The sequence below is a fragment of the Haliotis asinina genome, chromosome 10 (genome assembly GCF_037392515.1).
Source record: "Haliotis asinina isolate JCU_RB_2024 chromosome 10, JCU_Hal_asi_v2, whole genome shotgun sequence".
NCBI lineage: Eukaryota > Metazoa > Mollusca > Gastropoda > Lepetellida > Haliotidae > Haliotis > Haliotis asinina.
This window is the reverse complement of record NC_090289.1, coordinates 15,216,807-15,240,361: the sequence shown is the minus strand read 5'-3', so window position 1 is coordinate 15,240,361 and position 23,555 is coordinate 15,216,807. Positions and strand designations below refer to the sequence as shown.

The following is a 23,555-nucleotide window of genomic DNA, read 5'->3' as shown; positions in this document are numbered from 1 at the left end:
CAGCACCCACCACGAGGAGGTGGCTCGCCACGGGTGCCACTCTTAAATATATTCAAAGGCATCCTAAATATAAACAGTATATAATCCGACTCCCTTTCATGCCCCCAGGCAATTAAAAACGTATCATGTAAACATCCACTTTTAATAGAAATTATGGAGTTATATAATGATGTTGCTACTGGTCAATGCGACATCGTATTTTGTTGGTTACCCAGCCAAGTTGGCATTTCTGGGAACACAATGGCAGATCTTGCTGCCCAGGCAGCACTCAACAAATCTGTCACACCACTTCTCATTCCATACTCAGACTGTAAAGCTACAAGTAGATCGTACATCCGTGATGTGATGCAGAAGAAGTGGGACACCCAAGTGGGTATTAATAAATGACATGAAATAAAACCCTATATTGGTTACACCTACTTGGGATGCCAGTCCAGATTTGAGGAGGTCGCTGTGCGACGATGTCGCATTGGCCATACTAAATACATTCACGAATACATACTTAAAGGTGAGGATCCTCCTTTTTGAATCCCTTGTGATGAAGGAATCACGGTCAAGCACGGTCTTGCTTGACTGTATTGATTTTGCCATCACAAGGGATAAATATTTTAATGTCAAAACAATGACGAATCTTTTTAATGTTAATTATCATTTAATCATTGAATTTTTAAAGGAAATAGAATTATTAGATAAATTTTGAATAATATGTTTTGTAAATAGAAAGCTGATATTTTAACCGTGGTGGTATGAATTGTCAACCGCGATTGTTCGTGGCTGAACCCTCAAAGGGGGTTAAAGTATCGTAAAATTTGTGTCCACCTGAGAGGGTATGTAAGTTCCAAAACTTTCAAAGTGAAATTTAAACTGACCAATTTATAAACATAGTATTTTTCTCATTTTAAATTTCGGCTAGCTTTTCCTACAATTACCAGCGACTGAGGGGATGATGTAAATCCAGCTAGGGTCCATGCAGGTAGCAAAGGTACTGTAAGTCCCCTTGGTCTCTAGTATGGTGATTTACCTTCACTTGTTGGTGATCTATAGCCTATTTTCACAATATGTATAGTCCAAATGTTTTAGTTAGTTTTAACTTCATATGCTAGTTTTAAATTCGAATTGTGATACTCTGGTTGTTTTTTCCGTACTGGTTTTATAACCTATGCATATTCTTTATACTCATGATTGTTCTCGTCTGGCTGAAATAGTGCCGATGTGACGTTAAATTATAACTCACTCACTCACTATTTCGACTGATGATTTGATATTATTCCATATATTGAACGTATGATGTGCTACAGAATAATATCATTTTCAATTATCCGCCGAAAAATATCCGACACAGATAAGGAAAAATGTAGTAATGAAACGTTGCGTTCACACACAAAAAAGGGTTAAAACTAATATCACTATTTGGACAAGACAATATATAATACGGGCTATGTATCACCAACAACTGAAGGTGGATACCACACTAGGGACCATGGGGACTTACAGTACAATTTGCTTCGTACATCATCCCTTCAGCCGTTAGTAATTGAGGAAATCTAGCCATATATTAAGAAGACATATTCTACGATTCAAAATGTGGCACGTTGTAAAGTAGATTTATCTATCTACAAGTCATTTAACAACTCTAATTCTTTAAAAATGCTATGATTAAATGAGAACGTATATTATAAAAACGATTATTCATTGTTCGGGATTTGAAATATGTATCAAAGACAATTAAATGTAGGGTTAGATTTGTTAGAGTTTAGTTTTGTAGCATATTGTAAAGATAATTATATACGTCCCTGAGTGAGAGATGCCTCATCTGCCTCGACGTAGAGACTGTCAACAGGACAAGATTATCCAAGACATAATTTTAGACCTTGATGATGGACAGAATTTAACAGTTTCAGGCTGCTTTTACAGGCTCCGCCATATACAATGGAACCGTAGTTAAGTTAGGAGCGAATGAGTGATCTGTAGGGTGGAGGGAAGGGTGAAGTAGGGTGGTTTGATCGCCTCCCCATTTGGAAACAACTTTTAACAAGTCGAGTGTCTTCAGACAATTAACGTTAAGGGATTTAATATACGGCACAAACAAGAAAGGATGTGCTGCCTAACAGTATGACAAAGGGCGTCAGGATGACAAGTTACTGCCTGTCTGCGATGTGGATCCGTTGAAATGAACACACAAACATCTATAAGATGCTGAAAAACCTAAAACATGATTTGGATTTGAACCCACAATTATACTGGTATCCACGGTGAACAAGAAACGCAATACTGCACATCATATTTTGGCCCTGTTAACGAAGGACCAAATATGGAAACGGTTTTATCGACGGTTCAAATGTACCCACCTAAAGTAAAAGTCAATATCTAAACAGGTAATGATCATTTAACAACTTACATATTTTATTTGATGTTTGAACTATTGCCATTAAATGCCATTAGATGACTAAAACTATGGAAAGCAATTATTTACCAATCAAACTGTAATATCTGCAGCCTATCTGTCTTTCTGAGACGAAAGGTGTTTTTTCATATAAAACAGAAGACCTCGTCAAGGGGCTCCAACAATACCAGGGTATTGTTCCTCATCTCTGCTAAAGTCAGAATTATTTTTGATGTTTGAATGTGTTGTGGAATGAGCGACTGACCAAACTTCACGTGTCATTCTGGTTTTGTTGCGTGATTATACGCATACTAATAATCTATTTGTAGTAACGTAAATTGAGAACGGATTTTTTGTAGTTTGAGTATTTACAGATGACTTGCTAAAGTACTTCATAATACGTGACGTCAAACACTATTCATTAGGTGTTTGCTGATATGTGGCCAATGGGACGTTCAATATTATTTACGACTGACACAAGCGCCATCCCTCACTTGTTTGAAAATAGCTGCATGAAAGCGTGTATTGTATTGTAGTTCCTCTGACTTAACATTGTCATGGTGATGTTTTCCGGACGTTCGTTTGATCTCACGCCTTTCTACAATACGAGAAGGTTCTCATGCTTTTTCAACAGTTTCTCTGTTTCCCAGTACAATATCCATGCTCATAATTATTTTCATCCCAATTCGAAGGTGCAAAACAATTTGTAGGTTACAATTACTAATACGCGTGGGTATGCTTATAGCACAGACATTTGATAATAGTATTCGTTATCTGTGGACATGAGACATGATATTGTTATGAGGATGCGTTTTGTTGAGTGCAATGTCACATAAATTAACTTTTAGTAGGTATCAGTCACAAAAGTTAATAGCGCTGAAAGTGGATTAGAACTCAGGGTACCTGACGCGACCTCTCACTAGGGTTTGTTAGACACAGTGTATAATAGGAGTGTAATGAATAATACTGAGACTAAGATAACTTAGACTGCGCATGACTAAGTCCATAACTCTGTGAAGAATCGTAACATGGTTTTCCTTCCGGACTCCATCAAGGCATTTATGTCTTGAAAACACATACCAAGTTTGGTTTGTCCATCTTTTGAGAAAACCTGTCCCCATCATATCGGACAGATGGACCTCAAACCAATTTCCCCCCTTATAATGATATTAGTACACGGTGTCCTAAAGGGATGTACGGGACTTTATGACCCTTGTACATTCCATATTTCCTGAAGCACATGACATGACATGAGTCTTACAGTCCCGTAACCAAAACACCGTGTGGCGTCTTTATTACCATAAAGATGTATTGATTTAGTTTATCTTAAAAACGACAATAAACTTTAAACTGTATGTTTAATCAAACCGCGAACGGTCACCTTCACAAAGGGAGTTAATTCGTAATGGCTCAGGCTTTTAAAAACTTGAGTTTAGACGGAAATTGAAATACAGAAACATTTTATATTTTGGATATTCTTAATGACACAAACAATTAAGAATTTGTGGCAACAGTTTCATTTACTCTCTTTATACTCATAACACGCCGTCTCTAAACTTTAAACGCGATCAGCCGTTTGGCATCCATATTCCATCTAAGATCAGCAAATGTACCACAGAATTCCTGTCTCAAAGATTAACCACAATCCTTAATTCTATCGAGGACGGACTTTCTCGATAATCTCAAAACGGTTACGAGACAAGCAGAATTAATACTACAAAGAATTTGCTTATATTTGTATATTTGTATTTCAGAAACGGACCGAGTTACGTTCTGTCCAAACATTTAATTTTTCAACATTGTATCCCACCAACATGACAAAATAAGGGGGAACTTCGTTCCATGAGGCATTTCGAAATAGATATGTACGTATGTTCACCGCGTATATTTTCAGAAGTTCAGGACAATTTGTCAAAAATGAAAGCAAATGTCATTTGAGTGAGTGAGTTCAATTCAACGTCACCTCAGCAATATTTCAGCTATATATGTATGACGAGTGTCTCCGATGGAGCAGGATACACTCACCTTTTCGCAAACACCTGGTATCATCCGTATTTCATCGGGATCCATAAACACATGTCGTTATATCACTCGGCGACAATCACCTGATTGCCTGGTCCAGGCTCAGTTTGTTTGTGAAAACCACCGTACACCTGTAATACTGCTGAAATAGATAATACTCATGACATAGTCACAACTGTACAATCGACTCTGCGTTTATGGATGTGGAAAGGGTTTGTGGTTTCTATTTCATAAGCATGGGCTCGATATTAAAGTCTCGGGAGTGTGTTACACACAGTTCCCTCTGGTATTCTCCACGACATCATTTGGCTCTTTGAGACAAGATGGTCGAAGGTCTCGAACAAGTGCTTGAGATAGCCATGTAATTCACAGAGATGTGCTTTCATCCAGTTGGTAACTTGACCAGGTGTGTGATTTGTAATCAGCTTGCATCATGGAGAAGAGCCGACATCATGACTACAGTTATTCGTATTAAGATGTTGGCTGTTGCGTCACTATGATCCTTCTGTAAGAAAAGGGATAAATATTGATGTCATAATGACATAACCAAATGAGTGAGTGAGTTTAGTTTTACGCTGCACTTAGCAATATTCCAGCTATATGGCGTCGGTCTGTAAATAATCGAGTCTGGACCAGACAATCCAGTGATCAACAACATGAGCATCGATCTGCGCATTTGGGAACCGATGACATGTGTCAACCACGTCAGCAAGCCTGACCACCCGATCCCTTTAGTCGCCTTATACGACAAGCATAGTCACCTTTTGTGGCAAGCATGGGTTGCTGAAGGCCTATTCTACTCCGGGACCTTCACGGGTCCATAACCAAATGAATATAAAATAATTAATTATATTCATCTTAATCATTGTCCCATTTAGCATTGACATTTTCAAGAGCACACACATCGTTCATTGCTCATGGGTCAGTTAATCAGTAACACACACTACTTTATTGTAATAATAATATATTTACGTGGCCTAAAGTCAGAACAAAAGACGGACCAACCACGTGACATCGTCATCATAGATAAATAACACTATTGTTACATTGGGTGGTCTATGCAGGTAACAAAGGTCCCCATGGTCCCATTGTTATTTTGTATTGTCCTCTATAGTTAAACTGTTTAAGATATAATTACTAGTTTTAAATGAATATTTGTGATATAAAAGTGGTTTTACTGTTCTTCTTCAACACGGTTTTAGTTTCTAAATATACTTTTCTTAATATACAATGTGATTATTAGTTGTTCTCGTCATGATATGGCTGCAATATTTCCGATGTAACGATAAATATTAACTCACTCACTTTTACACTGGGTGTTTAGTTAAAGGTACACTGTCACATCACACGTCTCTAAAAATACGTAATGTATTTCTCTCAATAATACTAACTATCAGCCTTCAGGGAAGCTACCAAATAATGTGTTCCAAAATAATTATGCATTGAGATTAAACTATTAAAGTAATGAGTTCGAACTGTTTCGCAGCCACAATAATGCAACGTTCCGTTAAATCGATTCCCGTGCAGTCTACCGACTGAACATTAATTCAAGCGAAACCCCATTGAGGTATGTCCATTGGGGCGCTCTTTTCAAAGATCCTACGCACAACTTGGGATTGTAACTAGATTGGCGAACTCCGACAACGCCGCGTGCGACAGTTCGGTGTGTATCAAATCGTTTACATTCCATATATGACCAGTGTTATCTGTTTGGATGCTGTTCTCGGAATTTCAATCATCGATTTTAGGTGAGTCCTAAGAAATAATCAGTCTTTTATTACATCGACAGGAAGCTAAAGTGAGTGCCCATATCTCCAATATAGAAGACAGGCCAAATTTTTGTCGAAAATGTCTGATATTGTGTTCATTATTCCAATGATACGATACAGGAAACGATGGGCCCAAATCATCAAAATATGTTCTTCAAAATTGTTAACATAAAGATTTTAAGATTATCAAACTAACAATGAGGCCGTTCAATTCCATTAATAGTGTGTATATTGTTATGGTAACGGCGAGTTAAACTCGGAATACAGTACCCGTCGGTAAGGAAAACGCGGCCCTTTTTCATACTTCACGGCTTCCGTGTCTCAGAACTCCTAAAATAACGCTTCACTTCACTAAAGTTACAATGATTGTTTTCCGTAACGAATAATTTGACAGTGTATCCTTTAAAATACTTAGAAAAGATTCTCACCATAGTTGTTGTTGTTATTTTTTCTGTAGTAAATATATGGCTTGTCTGCCGAAAGTGGAGTCATTTGCCTGTTTGGTCAGTGAAGCGCTAGCGCAACATGCTTAGCGAAATAGATCAGCAAATACGTCCTAAAGCTCCCCAAAGGATAAAAGCTAACCATGTATGGTACTCATTTACCCCATGACGTGTTATTGCCAGTTTGGATTCTTCATATCAAAAGACAGTGACATGACCTCGTTGACACGAGGGTGTATAGTTACACTTCATTTATCAAACTACGGATTCCTTTATCAACAATCCTATAAATTCAGTTCAAGCAACTTACAGCGAGCCCATCCTGAAATGTATTGAAGTGCTGTTTTAATTAGATTTGAATTACAATTAGACGGAAGAACCACAATGAGCTTATACTGAAACCATCTACATATGCGCAGAACATTATAGCATGTTTTCTAAGATAACACTCTACAAAAAAGCACACATGATATTGGAATAGTTTGAATTTTAGGAAAATATTTGACACAAATCAGTCCATGCTGAATCCCAACTTGCTGAGGAATGGTTGCCAGCGACAAAACGTTTCAAAAATGAAACCCAGAACAACAACATAGCTTTAGACTCACTGTTGTAGTGATTCCCTGAAACGTATCCAACGTGGCATCGGCCGTTTTCAAGAAAAGGCATCATAGCAAGGCAATTCATCTCCAACGTGTGGACCCGATACAACAATACTGGGGACGATAATGACACGGTTCTCAGTACTCTGTTTCTTCTCAGGCGTGCGGAACGTGTATGCAGAGGTCGACAGATTTGGTGGTGAAAGTGTCACGGTGTGGGTAGGTATCCATCATAATGGCCGGACAGCTCTTGTGCTCGTGACAGGCACATCGAGTGGGATTCACTACAGAGATGAAAGTTTGCATCGTCACGCTGTTCACTTCATCATCGTGAACGGTTGATCGTTTCAGCATGACAATGCTCGACATCACGTTGTATGTGTTTGTCATGACTTCCACCAGCAAAATAACGTTCAGGTGTTACCATAGCCTTCTCGATCACCTGATATTTTCCCCCCATTGAACAGCTATGGATACTTTTGATGGACACTTGCGCCAGTGTAATCCGCCACCTCAGACACTACAAGAAGCGCACGTAGCCCTTTAGCAAGAACATCGAAACATTCCTCAAGACAGCGTTGAGCATATCCTCTCCTATATGGGCCAAGCTGCCAAGCCGTTATGGATGCTCATGATGGTCACATTCAATATCCCTCTGTGGTTTAACCAAACACTTTATGGATACACATGGGTTTTTTTCAAATGTGTAAAGTGATGATTTTGCTGTAATTGAGCAATGATGTCATGTTTGAATTAGTTATACCCAGAACAAAACGTTAAGCACCAGCCTATTTCAAAACTAAGATGTGATGCTGTGGAAATGTTAGGCTAAAATAATTGGGAAGACCAATCCTCATTTAGAGAAGGTTGATTAAGTACTTGATTTAGGGATATCATAATCACTTGTACTGAAAGTTAAAGGAAATTTTGTTACAGAAATGATAGTACTGTTAAAGCTAAATAACTATTCCCATCCTGCTTATGCAACACTATTAAACTTAGCTTTCACCTGTTAGAAAATGACAATTATGTTACCATATAACAGTCACTTTTGATTTTCACTTTTCAAATGAAGGTAACTTGTTTGAGAAAAACACAATGCCTAATTTCAAAAAGCGCATACATCCAGTTTTAAGTAAAAGATAAGTTCAATAATGGTTTTGTTTTTAATCTGAAAAGTTCTAAACTTATTATGATAATTGTTATTTTTCTGAAAGATTTCCAATCAGACTACCTATAGTGGCAAAAGATGCTGGGTGGCGATTAACCTTTTATTCTAAGTATATATGCACTTACTAAATTACCTCAGAGACAGCGTTTCTTTTAACCGAAAAGTATATATTTGAAGTTACGCCTTGCCTCACATCTCACTGTATACCTCAAGACACACGATGACCAGAATATTGTGTGATCACACTGTACCTTGGATACTCTGTCTACACCCGATATTGAAAGTTGGATTATTGTTAGTGAGGGGTGAATATTATAAACACTGCTCTTGTATTATATTGATTTAGAAATTGAACTACCACTCTATTTTGGGAATTTGGGGAATTTTATAATGGAGTTGTTCATTATATGACATATAGTTTTTGCTTGATGGTTTCATGCCAAGTTTTCCTATGGACTAATTCGTAAATACCTACCTGTATTTAGTTTTAATTTGGGCATCAACGTGTAACAATAGTGTACAGTTTTATCTTCTAATTACAGAAATGAAACATAGATTCTATAATTCAACGAATGTTTCGCTTCCATGAATGTAAACATCGTCATTCTGATTGTCAATAAAGCTGAACAATTTCTTGCTACAGTGCCACGCAACCTGTGTTTTCAATACAATGATGGACTAGATAACAAATGTTATATGTCTATATATGTTCATTTGAAGAATAGAAGCAAAGATGTTTGTGTGGTGTAGCCATGGCTCTGAAAAGCAAGAGCAAATAATTTACATATTCTTCTCATAACTATTCTATTATTGTGGATCCTTAGTCAAGAGTGACTACCAGAATCCTCTAGGGCACAAAGGAAATTTCATCCATTTCTTCCGAAGTGGCTGTTGTAGACATCTCGCTTTCTAATTACAGAGGAATGAAGGTCGTCAGGAGCCCACTTGCAGCCTTGGGCTAAACTTTGGAACCCATGCCAAGAAACTTTGTTGTCAGTACAAAATGTGAAACTCGATACAGTCGTGGTTTGTTATGGCAATGATTAACAGTCTTCAAAGCGATCTCAGTACCCATGTTTTGCGAGGGTATTAAAATTGACTCTGTCTATCCGTCGGTGCAAATTTGTCATGTCCGGGGCAGAGGATGAAAACCGTTAAATCTTTCTTCACCAAACGTTGCACTTAGATAGGTCTGGTGGTGAACCTGTGCCTCTTGGTATTTTGGAATTTCTGAATAAAATATTTTTTTACGTTTCCATGGCAACAAGTTTGACTTCGACTGAAATTGGGCCTTGTGTCCCTTTTCCGGCCGGTGCATAGCTTTAAAACCGTCTTCACCAAATTTGGCACATAGGTTGGGTCTGATGGTGAAAGGTCTTCTGTCACCTGCCTATGTTTTTAGCAGCGTCCGTACGTCCCGATTTTTGTTCACACGATATCTCATGAATGGTTGCACGCAATGTCTCCATATTTGGATGTCAGTCTATCTTGGGGGATTTTGCAGACACCAGTCGATTTGGGTGACCTTGACTTTATTTCCAATCTCTCACAGACCACATTTCAAACTTATATAAGACGTTGCATCCAATGTCTTGAATAATGTCGACAGCTTGTGAAGAATATTTTGCAATTGCGTGGCGTTTTGATTACTTTGTCTTCTTCGTTTTTGCTATCTGATTCTCTCTTCTGTCTTCAGGCTATTCACATTCTTCTCCGACACACCCTTTAATACTCGCTGTTTCAGAATTCTTCACTGGCCAGGTCTTTTGTTGGTTGCCAAGTCGTGTTGGCATTGCTGATAGTACACAAGCTGATGCAGCTCTGAAAGCAGCTCTTGGGAAATCTGTAGATTCGCTTCGAGTTCAAACATTCTGTCAGACGGTACACCAGGGAACTGATGCCAACAAAGCGGATCACCACGTAGGTATAAACAAACTTCGCACAGTCCTTAGGTTATACCTACTTGGGCTGTACATCAAGACACGATTAGATCATATTAAGACACTGTCGAATTGGCTGCACACGGTGAATATTTTATTCAATGGCAAAGATCCTCCCATGTGTGTCTCTTATGATGAGAAGACCACAGTTGAGCACATTTTATTTGACTGTATAGATTTTTCTCTCATAAAGGATTCCGATTATCGATCATTTTCCTTACAGGATCTTATTATGAAGTTATCAGTTCTCATATATATGTTTGTTTAAGAATTAAAATTATTTGAAAAATTTGAATAGTTACATTGTTTTAAAATTAGTTTGTTGTCACGAACTGAAATTATTAATGCCACTGCCACTCAGGAGCTTAACGTAGCTGTAATTGTAAAGGGTATTTGTCGATTATCCGTTAGCTTAGGATAAAACCACTTGTGAAAAAAGATGACGTAAATCACCCTGGAACTCACGTAGAAGGCAGAAATATCGTAAGTCTCCTTGATCCCCGGGAGTAAGGGAGTTAAAATTTAAAGTCGCTTTGGCAATATTTCAGCCATATCGCGACTTAAACAATATGTAGATTAACAATAATATACTATAGATTATACAATCCTGTCAACGAAGGACAGTAAAATAACTAGAATATCACAGACATACATGTAAAACCAGCAATTAAATCTAAAACATTTTAGCTAGAAGGGACAACACAATATAAAAATAGGCTATAGATCACCATACCATCAAGGTACAGTATGGTTCAAAATTATTGAGAATAGCTAAAGCATTTCATATTATTAAACGAGAACAAATCAGATAAAATTGAATGTATTGTGAAAGTGAACTGACCTTTTCATGTTGTGTAGGTAACAATTTAATATTTTATCAAGTCTCCTTGAGCTTCACGGCACAGTTTAAGACGGGTAGGCATACTTCCTATCAGAGAGGTTAGTGTCTCGTGAGTTATGCTGTCCCAGTATCAGACCACTTCTTTCTTCATATCTTCAATTTTTGTCAACCCCTTTTGATTCACACATTCCTTCATCATCCCCCAAATGTTCTCAATGGGATTTAAGTCAGGACTATATGCAGGAAATGGTAATGCAGTCACATTTTTCTCCTGAAACCAATGCTTGGCATGTTTTGCGGTGTGTTTAGGATAATTATCTTGCTGCAAAATCCAGTCATTTCCATAAAACACATGTGCACTTGGAAGGAGAAAATTATCTAATATGTTAGTGTAGCGTTGACTTGTCAGATTTCCCTCAAACACAAACACCGGGGTCGTTCCTAATAAGGATATCCCTCCCCATACATGAAACTTTGGGCAGTATTTAGGTCGTCGATACAACGGTGCTGACGCAGACTTTGTCCATATTTTCACATTATTGGGATATACCCATATTGAGCTTTCATCAGTAAAAATCACATTTTCCCAGTCAAAGTTTTCATGTGCCAAACACCACTCAACACGCCTGTCTTTATGTTCTTGTTTCATGAGAGGAGAAGGAATTCCAGTCTTTTTCTCCCATCCAAGATCAATCAAATTTCTTCTAACTGTAGATTTTGATACAACTGTTGATCCCCTTTCTAGCATTTCATACCTGATGTTGGAGATGCTTGCCCTTTGCTTTTTAGACGCTAAAATTCCCAGCCGGACGCGATCTGAGAAGTCCAATTTTCTGGGTCTCCCTGCTCCTTTCTGGTGCCCAAAATCCTTTCCCTCTTTAAAATGCTTCCTAATTCTATACACAGTAGAAAGAGGAGTTCCTGTTCTCTCTGCCAATGTATTTACATAATCAATTCCTTGATTACACAACTCAAAAATCAACCTTCTTTTATCTTCAGCAGACATTGTTGACAGTGCTGAGGAAAATGACGTCTGCTACAAATTCAGGGGAGGTAACTCTAATTGTACTATACTCAGTAGGCCAAGATGAGTTACCTCCCTTATACCATTACTTAGTTTTAAGTATCAGTGAATCAGTTGAGGTGTTAGGATAGCTCAAAGTAAGAAGAAAAATTCTCAATAATTATGAACCAGACTATATATCACCATAGTAGGGACCATGGGGACTTACAGTACCTTTGCTACCTGTATGGACCCCAGCTGGATTTACACCATTCCTTCAGCTGCTAGCAATTTAGACATATCTAGCCAAAAATTAAAAATACACATATGCTACGATTAAAACCAGTGAAAAGTCTTAATGTATTTTAAATGTTTTGGATTTACATATCCTCACAGGAGGACAATAATTTTACAGTACTTTAACCCCTTTCGAAGATACAGCCACGAACAATCTAAGTTACTACTTCAAACTTACACATATGAGATATATATCTATTTACAAAACAGTTAACAAATGTAATTCTTTTTAAAATGCAATGATTAAATGAGGACTGTTATTAATAAAAAGATCCATCATAGTTCGTGATTTGAAATATTTGTCCCTTGTGATGGAGTACTCACCACAGTCAAGCAAGGCATGTTTGACCGTGATTCTTTCATCACAACGCATACAGAACGGAAGATCATCACATTTTAGTATATATTCGTGCGTGTATCTTGTGTGGCCAATGCGACATCGTCGCATGATGACCTCTTCAAATCTGGACTGATAACCCAAGTAGGTTTAACCAATATAGGTTTTTATCGCATGTAATTTATTTATACCTACTTGTGAGTCCCACTTCTTTTGCATCAGATCACGGATATAAGATCTAATTGTAGGTGTATGATCAGTGTAAGGAATAAGAAGTGTTGTCACAGATTTGTTGAGTGCTGCTTTAGCAGCAAGGTCAGTCACTTAAAAAGGTGGCTATAAATTGAGGCAAACGACCTCGCAAACCGAAGTCACGTAAATCTTTTAAAATGGCATATTTCCAATTAGTATCGTATGCCTTCTCAAGATAAAAAACTAGCAGCGTGTTGTTTATTAATTAGAGCGTTTTAACAAATGATTCCAAACACACTAAGTGATCGACAGTACTTCAATTTTGACGGAAACCAATTGTATATCGGTTATAGGGTTATTTCTTTCCAAGTACCAAACAAATCGATTATTTATCATGCGTTCCATGACCTTGCAAACGCAGCTAGTTAGTGAAATTGGTCGAAATTGATCCGTATGATCATGTCCAGGTTTAGGTATTGGTATTACTATAGCGTCACGCTGTGAGGGAGGAAAGTTACGCGATGTCCAAATTTCCCCACAAATATTAAGAAGAGTTTCTAGACAGGATTCAGGTAAGTGCTTTAGGAGCCGATAGTGTATGTTATCGGCTCCTGCAGCAGTATCGTGGGCTTGGTCAAGAGCGGTATAGAGCTCATGAACAGAAAATAGTTCATAATAGTCTTCCCCATTTTTTATCAGGGCTGAAGTTTCTTCTTTTCTTGTTGTTTTTGATATTGCTGGAATTGAGGCACATAACTAGAAGAGGAATGACCCCCAGGAAGGTGGGTTAACTGTGATTCCGAGTAGTCCATAACCTAGTTAAAATCTCGTAATTATAACTAAATAATAGTCACCCAGTCATTTTCCCTTAATGTCGCATAAAGCCACAGTTCATCTGTATAACGCTGGTCTGTGAATAATCGAGCCTGGGCCAGAAAATCCCGTTAGTCGCCTTTCATGACAAGCAAAGGGTGCTGAAAATCAATTCCAACCTTTCACAGGTTTAGTACCGAATTCGTCAGATTTTACTACTGTGTTTTTCGATAAGGCAGAAGTAAACTTTCATGAGAACATATTGAACATAGAATAAAGCGGCTAGATCTTCCTTTGACATCAGTATAATCCATAATCAGCTTGAGGACACAAAGGTTTCTGAGCACTGCATGCAACGTCATTGCAACTGTTCACTGACGCCGCACAAAGTGCTCTTAGGTTTTGTATTCTTCACTTCCTGTGGGCGAGTATTCCTTCTGAAGTTGGATTTACCTGACTTCAACACTAAATCCTAAAGATCGTGCCCGGAGAATATACATCTGTAGTTACCAGACACGGCTTAGGACACTACAACATATAGTCTGGTTCATAATTATTGAGAATTTTTCTTCTTACTTTGAGCTATCCTAACACCTCAACTGATTCACTGATACTTAAAACTAAGTAATGGTATAAGGGAGGTAACTCATCTTGGCCTACTGAGTATAGTACAATTAGAGCTACCTCCCCTGAATTTGTAGCAGACGTCATTTTCCTCAGCACTGTCAACAATGTCTGCTGAAGATAAAAGAAGGTTGATTTTTGAGTTGTGTAATCAAGGAATTGATGATGTAAATACATTGGCAGAGAGAACAGGAACTCCTCTTTCTACTGTGTATAGGATTAGGAAGAATTTTAAAGAGGGAAAGGATTTTGGGCACCAGAAAGGAGCAGGGAGACCCAGAAAATTGGACTTCTCAGATCGCGTCCGGCTGGGAATTTTAGCGTCTAAAAAGCAAAGGGCAAGCATCTCCAACATCAGGTATGAAATGATAGAAAGGGGATCAACAGTTGTATCAAATTCTACTGTTACAAGAAATTTGATTGATCTTGGATGGGAGAAAAAGACTGGAATTCCTTCTCCTCTCATGAAACAAGAACATAAAGACAGGCGTGTTGAGTGGTGTTTGTCACATGAAAACTTTGACTGGGAAAATGTGATTTTTACTGATGAAAGCTCAATATGGGTATATCCCAATAATGTGAAAATAGGGACAAAGTCTGCGTCAGCACCGTTGTATCGACGACCTAAATACAGCCCAAAGTTTCATGTATGGGGAGGGATCTCCTTATTAGGAACGACCCCGCTGTGTGTGTTTGAGGGAAATCTGACAAGTCAACGCTACACTAACATATTAGATAACTTTCTCCTTCCAAGTGCACATGTGTTTTATGGAAATGACTGGATTTTGCAGCAATATAATGATCCTAAACACAACGCAAAACATGCCAAGCAGTGGTTTCAGGAGAAAAATGTGACTGCATTACCATTTCCTGCCTATAGTCCTGACTTAAATCCCATTGAGAACATTTGGGGGATGATGAAGGAATGTGTGAATCAAAAGGGGTTGACAAAAATTGAAGACATGAAGAGAGAAGTGGTCCGATACTGGGACAGCATAACTCACGAGACACTAACCTCTCTGATAGGAAGTATGCCTACCCGTCTTAGACTGTGCCGTGAAGCTCAAGGAGACTTGATAAAATATTAAATTGTTACCTACACAACATGAAAAGGTCAGTTCACTTTCACAATACATTCAGTTTTATCTGATTTGTTCTCGTTTAATAATATGAAATGTTTTAGCTATTCTCAATAATTTTGAACCATACTGTATATGTAAGTATAGCCTACACCAACTGGTCTATACACCATATTCTTTGGTTTGGGGGGATTGGATTCAGTCATCAAGTTGCTAAGATTGCGGTGCTGTTGCGCAGTGGAACTGAAACGTTATGATGTGTCGACGTATACTACTTGGGGAACTAAACGTGACTCTCTTGGCTATAAATGGATAACATAATCCAAACAACAAACACATAGAACTAACGTAAATCTCTTATAATTGGGCGAGAAACTTAGTGTGAAACCGTTAAATTCTATTATCTATGCTATCTATTAGTATTGCCAATTTGCTGCTCTGTTACAGCTAGCTATATGTTACTTCTATTTTGAGGAACTATGAAATTCTATTATTCTATCTAGCTGCATCCTATCTAGACAAGCTAATAGTACAAAAAGGTGACGAACAGTCACCTAAGTCGACCAAAGCTGCACACACACTGACCGATAGTTTCAAGAACAGGTCTCACCGCACGTGAAAAAGCATGCTTCCCGGTGAGGTGTGTACATATGTTTGGTTTCCAGACCATGCACTGACTCCAGACTAGGTGCCATTAAATTAGAAACATTGCAACCAGAAAACATGGTGAAAGTTCAGTGTTAGTATCTGCAGGTAAATTAAACTAAGACTCCAACTGACACTGTCAAGGATCGCTGACTAATACACCTTGAGCAAATATACATTTGATGTACCTAAGCAAAGGTGTAAACAAACATTCTCTGAAAGGGCAATGACAAAATGCATAGACACTCAGTTATGTTGTCTTTGACCAGTTATCATATAGGAGTCATCATCCATAGAGCACGTGCATACACACGGTTTCCTAGCAACTATCCATCTGCCACCAAGCCTTGTTCAAATGAAAGCTTCAGGTTGCACATATTCAAAATGTGACCATCGCTGGTGTTGCCTGGCCATTGTGCAACAATTTTGTGATTTGCAGTTGCGCTCCATTCACACTTTGAACAGTGCCATATAGTATTTTTTCCTAGACACAAATAAGTGTTTATATTTTGTTGACGCTTTGATTGGATTTATGGAACCAGCTATAGATCCAAGTACATGTGGAAATAGAGCTATTTGGTTGAAATTTTATCGAAAATGAAAATACTCATCGGCATGTGTGCACAATGATGCTGAAACACCGTGGACACATCTTGAAGCTGTCATTCTTCAGAAAGTAATGTTTAAAACATGTATGCTTAACGATTATCCTTATATAAAGGCAATCTAACGACCGCTTCGACTTACGAGCACCCGGTGACAGTCCACGTCCTTCGGAATACTGACTTCATTATTGCTTCCGTAAGTTTTCTGACCGTATAACTTAGGGACGTCACATATTCATTCACACTGGCATTTCAGTTCACAGTGAGCACTGAAGGCTTGGAAACAAATTCTCATATGCCGAACTTAGGATACCATTGCAATATTCCAGAGCTCTAACTCTAGAGCATGCCCCATCATGTCTCGCTAAACATGAAATCCCCCGTATCCTGCGCACCTAACAACACCCAAATTTCTTGGATGAATCATCCAAGGTCTATACGACACCATCTTTCAATGTCGCACTCGTTACTTCATCCTGAACGACCTTTGGTTGGTATGTCGTTTAAAGCCGCACTCAGTAATACTGCACCTATTTGGCGGCGGTCGGTGAATAATCGAGTCCGGGCAAACACCATAAGCACGGTTCTACGCTACTGAGATATGATTACGTCTCAGTTAAGTCAACGAGCCTGACCACCCGATCCCATTAATCGCCTCACACAACAAGCATGGACTACTGAAGAGCAATTCTAACTTTGATCTTCACTGACACTAAGAAGCGACAAAGCTGCCTAATTATGGACAATTTCATAACGTGTGTGTTTTGTGAAAAAGTTCAAGTGTGCATTTGTTACTACTAAGTACTGAGGCATCAGTTAGATATGTGGGTGCCTTTTAACATTGACTTTTTCTAATACCAGGCCAATTGACAAATGACGGGAGTAATCAACCGTCCAAAGCCACCCTACGCTGTTAGTAGAGTAGTGGTAAGGATCTGATTTTGGCAAGAGGACAAAAAGTACATTCTGTAATAGTGCTTGGTCGTATTCTCAAGAAGGTGATCTTTGGACGGGATTTACGCAGGTACTGTACTTTCATACATTTATTCAATATTTCTCAACTGACTGTTTGATGTAAATAGTTAAACAGAAATATTCAAACAATATAGTCTCATAGAACATACATTTGCTTCGTCTTTGCAGCGAAAAAACATAGCATTGATAAGTGAAGCAGCTATGCCTCTGTTCGTGGCTTGTGTGGTGTCTCTTACACTTCATCTTGCAAGTTCATCAAAGACATGTACAGACCTCAAAAACTATCATTTTGTTGAACGCAACGTCAGACTACCGAACTCCCACGTCATATCGTTGTCGACACAGGGTCAGATTCTGTGCGCACGTACGTGCCTGGCGAGAAGATGGTGCAAATCCATCAACTTTCATATCAACTCAGGGAAATGTGAGCTTAACTATCTAACACTGTCTTCTGGAGGTCTCAACACTACTCATCTGGTTCCAGCGGCTGGGTTTGTCTTCTCTGACATCAAACACTGGTCACAGGTAGTTAAATCATTTTACAGTTTTTGAATGATGTGTGAACGTTTACTGGAGATTTATTTACCGTCGGACTATCCATGTGCATTAAGCAAAGGTGTTTGATAGGTGTTTCGTGGGAAAGCGTTTTGTGCAAAATTGCCAGCTTTTGAACGTTTTGAACTGAAATATTGATCAGGCGCTCCGTGTTTTGACATCAAGTGTAAAGTTTACCATGAAACGAACATATAAACGGTTATATATTTAAAACAACTGTCTTAACTGAAGTTTATAGGTGTTTCAGTCCAATTTGACGAATGCCGTTTCAGGCCTCTAGGCGGTTTCAGATCACTCTCCGAGTGAAGGAGAGTTTACGCAGGCAGCTGTTTGCACTATTCTAGCTATCACAGGTTGTTGTATAAAGCATCACAGTTAGTGTACTGTAACACGTATTGCTTGCACCCCATCCGCCCGGATGTTGGTTTGATGTCCGCCCCTCAACATGATAAGAGTAAGTGTATCTATGTCTCCACTTATTGAATAACTTAATCTCAGACAAACGATTTCATAATATGTACATGTGCATTACACTTGATATCAATGTCTCTCCAGGAAGTTGCTGGTGCATGTGCAAATCACAACTGCACAGTCAACACTTTCTGTGATCCAGTAGACACTCATAAGTACGTGTGTAGAAGATATGGTGAGTCATTTTTCGCATGACACATTCTTTAACGCAGTTACGTATACCGTACTCTGAAACTCAAACGAATTATCAAGACGCACAGTACAAAGAGTGCTTAATGCAACATGCCTAATCATATTCAGTAGCTGAAATATGCAATAAGGATTATAGTGTTGTTTACATTGTTCAGGTTACACAATCATCCGTGGCCATAATGTTCTGCGTTAATATATACATAAAAGACTTTTACGAAACACAGTTGTGTTCCCTCCGGGCCCAGGAAACATAAACAAACATCGAGGATACATCGAGGCCCAGAGGGACCAGTGGACACCATATTTATCTTACCTCACACCTCAATGTTAATTTTGAACTGTTTAAAGCACGGACATCGGTATACTTCAGCACGTTTGTGTGAATAAAAAGTTTCGAATCGTGCATATTGCTGTTTTTCCCGCAGGTATTGTCTAGGTAACGTCGGTGCGTTGTAATTCCAATTCTTAATATTCACAGGGACTACATTTAAACGTTTTGTCAAATTGTATTTATCAGAATGCAAGGAAATTCGTTACGTAGCCATCGCTAGATTTTTTGCAGGCGACACACGAAATACAGATTTAGAGTTACCTCCCACCCATCGATATGCATTCGCAAAACATCGTGCATCATACTTGATTCAACGTTATTCGATATAAAGATGTAAAGATTTATGTGTGAGGTAAGATAATTATATGTACAAACCCGGGTTAGATACGGTCTTCAACAACCAATGTTTATCGTAAGAGGAGAGTAATGGGAATTAAGTGGTCAGGCTTGATTGATGTATATCAAGAACGAATTGAAAATCACTTCCAGCTAACCCAACATCATGCGCAGAAGTCAAAGAATGTGACCCATTAAGCAGTGATGGAGAGTACTGGCTTCGTATACCACACTTTGGTCTGTACAGAACCCGGATCTATTGTCACCGCATGAACACCAGCAACCCTATGGAGTACATGACTCTGCCGTCGCCCAATTACGGTGTTTACCCACCAGTATCCAACCAGGGTTGCGCAGGAGAGACACCCCTTCGCTACACTTGTGTAGGGTCTGGGGGCGAGTGGTGGTACATGAAGATAAGGGTTGCCATTGAGGTACTTCAGTGCATGATTATGACATGTGATTACCTACTTATTTTGACAGCTGTTTGTGTTGATATTTTTGTAATGGGCTCTAGATGTGTGGATCAAACCAGCTTCCATTTTACTGTTGTAAGCAACAAGCCATTTATGCGGAACCAGCAATCATAACTTAAGAATTCAAGCAATATTTAATATGTTAATTCTGATGTTTGGAAAGTTAATATAAGTTTAAATGTTTTACGAAGCATAAATAAAAAAGGAGAAGCTACTTCCATAGTAGTTTCAAATCATTCCAAAGCAAGAATCGTTTCTCATGCAACGGCTTCACTCTTTGAAAAGTTTAATGTTTACATGTGAATGTTTGTAAATGATACCTCATGCTTGTAAACGGAACATGGGACATGTTTCTGACCTCTGCATGTTTTAGGACATGGCGGTTGTACGCACTGACAAGACCTTTGCCGTGTTTACCAACCATGAAGTATATTACGCCCAGGCTGAGGACTGCTACACCACGCACAATGGCGTACTGAGTTCCTGTGGAACCAAGGGCGAGTTTACCGTCAATCTAACAAGTACAGGGTGGCTGGTGGATCCAGATGTGAGTATGGTTAAAATAGCAATTTTAAATCATCGTAATGTGTGTTACGGTGCACAGCAATGTATGCCAGTTTTCCAAATGCTTGAAATGGCAGTGACCGTTCACTAGTTATACTGAAACCATTGCCCATGTGTGTTATTAAAGTACGTCGTGTATATAAACATAACTGGATTCATGAATAAGGAAAATTGCCTGATAGTGTAATATTTGGTTTTGACTTTACATGACGTCAGATTCGCGTACCCACAAAACGTTGACTCGTCCTCCTGTAATATGTCAGTGAAATGGGCAGCGGGATCACACATTTTGAAAATGGATGAACTTGACAAATGTACCGTCAGAACCAGACGAGCTTAAACATACCAATGTTTCTTTCAATTGCTAAACATTTCCAAAATATTTTATACCCGTGAAGATCCGAGTTAGAAGTGACCTTCAGTAACCCATGCTTGTCATAAGAGGCAACAAGCCGGATCGGGTTGACTTGGTTGACATATGTCACCGTATCCCAATTTCCCAGATCGATGCTCATGCTGTTGATCACATGATTGTCTGGTCCTGACTCGATTATTTACAGACCGCCATTATATAACTAGAACAGTGCTGAGTGCGGCAAAAACAACCAACCAAAATAAGGCCAGGAGTATTCTCCTTTAGTTAATTTTAATACCACTAACTTAAGCCCCACCTTTGACTCTCCTGAAGACAATAACACATGCAATTTCAAGTGACTTATTCTGTGGGCTGATATTCTGGATGAGGTAAATTGAGAGTAAGTGGGTTTGAGATAGGGATACATAACAGTTGATAATGTTTTATTTTTTTTATTTTTCAAACAATTGAACATTTTTATAGATTTTTAAATCGAAATCATTTAACTCGGTCAATAAAAATAAACCTTGGAATCTTCTACGAATGCATGGTTTGAGCAGGAAAATGAATAAACTTTTATGCAGTAATTATGAAGATGTAAAGGTATGTGTAAGAAATACTAACGATGTCGGAGTAAGACACGGAGCAGGAGTAAGACACGGAACAGGAGTAAGACGCGGCTGTATTTTAAGTCCTTTTCTGTTCAGTTTCTTCATAATATAATTAGCAGCTCAAGTTCATGAAAATTACAATCATGGCATCAAACTACATCCCGATATTAAGCAGCTGTTTTTGCTTTACATGCCGATATCACATTATTTTCCAAAGTTTTTAGTGGTCTACAAAGACAAATGATGAATTAGAGAATTATTGTGATGCATGGAAACTAAGTGTAAACAAAGATGAAATGAAATTTGTAGTATTTGAAAACGGTGGAAAAATATAGGGTAAAGAAGGTTTTCATTTGTATCTAAATATAAATGCTTTAGGAAGTGTTTCATGTATGTCATTGTTTAAAATAGTTGATGTTAAAATAAGCCCAGTACCACTGTATGGACCTGGTGTCTGGGGCTTACACATTATGTAATAGAACATGTTCTTGTATATGCATGTAAAAGAGTTTTGGCGTATACAAGGCAAAGACATCTAGTGTTATGGTATATGGTGAATGTGTTAGATTCCCAATGTACATGCTTTTATTTTCTCAAGTCAAGGCTATCAAATACTGGTTAAGAATGACTTAATGACTGTCTCAATAACTTAAGGATATCATTACGCACACACAGTTTGAATCACCTACTCAATCAAGCAAATGTTTCTATTACAATCTGTTTAAAACAAATTAGTTGTACCTCTCTAAGTTCTAACAGTTTTAATCCAGTTCCGATTTGCATTATGACGTTTTCGATGTTCATCGCATAATGTGTTTATAGAAACTGTATGTTATACTAATATATATCAGCAAGAAAGTACCATTTCCTTCTTGTTTGTCTGCTGTACCGAGATCTGAGAAGAAAACATTTACCAATTTATTTTATAGATATCCAAATGTTATTAAATGTAGATCATTACTAACAAGTAGAGACTGTATAATACTTCAGAATTTATCAATGTATATATTTAATGACAAACATTACAAAGAAAGAAAAATAATAATATTTGAAAAGATACTATTAATATAAATGCATGTACGTTTTCTGTACTGTAGGCTGTGACTTCTTCAGTACGGAATGAAGGTTGATTCCAAGTTCAAGTGAAATCAAGTAAAATGTGCAAATCCATTTCTTCATGTCTTGTGAGATGTAAACACATTTCGCTGCTTAACTTCCATTTCTAGAGAATAATAAGAAAATTTATCAGTGTGTATCTTTTATTAATTAAACAGCTTGATTGGTCAACTTCATACCATTACTTTTCAGGTAGAATGGATAGCAGGGGGGTGGCGAGCTATCATTGAGTCAGTAATCAGGGAAGAAGGAGGGTCTGTCATTCACCTTAAGTGCGGGGGATTCAATGGATATTGCTATCCCAAAACCGGAATTTCCGTTGTGCCGTCCTTTGAAGGTATGAAGGACAATAACTTCTGCTACGTTTGAATGTTCATTTTCATTGTAGAGCTTAGGTATTTGTCTATAATCATACCTAATCTTTAAATAGAACCATTTTTGTATAAAATTATAACTTGTTTGTAGTCACAACATGGCTGAAATATTGCCGATGTGACAGAAGCTGACTCACTCACTCACTTAAACATAAAAACGTAAAATGCTAATTGTTATTGAGGACAAACTATTCGTAGCATACTGATTAAATCGTTCACGGGCGTTTTGTCCATATTAGCTTTTGTTAGGTATGCATGATGATTTTGTTCATATATTTAATGAAACATTTATATCGTTTTTATTTAATATCGAATCGTTGCAATGGAAAAATATTAATATGTTTCAGTTCTTCCCGACTCTTCAGCCACAGAGGTCAGATGTTCCGAATGATACGGCAAAATCGACACTTCATTGAGCCATGCTTTGGTCAAA

At 38.1% G+C, this 23,555-nt stretch overlaps 1 protein-coding gene across 1 annotated transcript; it reads left to right on the top strand.

Moving 5' to 3' along the window:
• Positions 1–240: 240 nt before the first annotated feature.
• Positions 241–23,117, top strand: LOC137297944 (uncharacterized). The gene is made up of 6 exons (XM_067829946.1): positions 241–369; positions 17,910–18,266; positions 18,852–18,942; positions 19,780–20,060; positions 20,476–20,649; positions 22,941–23,117. Exons 1-6 carry the CDS (start codon positions 241–243, stop codon positions 23,115–23,117), a joined length of 1,209 nt encoding a protein of 402 aa, XP_067686047.1.
• Positions 23,118–23,555: the final 438 nt, after the last annotated feature.

Coding starts and splice junctions, on each gene's coding strand:
- LOC137297944 (XM_067829946.1), top strand. CDS start 241: ATGGCAGATCTTGCTGCCCAGGCAGCACTCAACAAATCTGTCACACCA. Junction 20,061..20,475: donor AGATAAGGGTTGCCATTGAG/GTACTTCAGTGC, acceptor TGCATGTTTTAG/GACATGGCGGTTGTACGCAC. Junction 20,650..22,940: donor GGTGGCTGGTGGATCCAGAT/GTGAGTATGGTT, acceptor ATTACTTTTCAG/GTAGAATGGATAGCAGGGGG.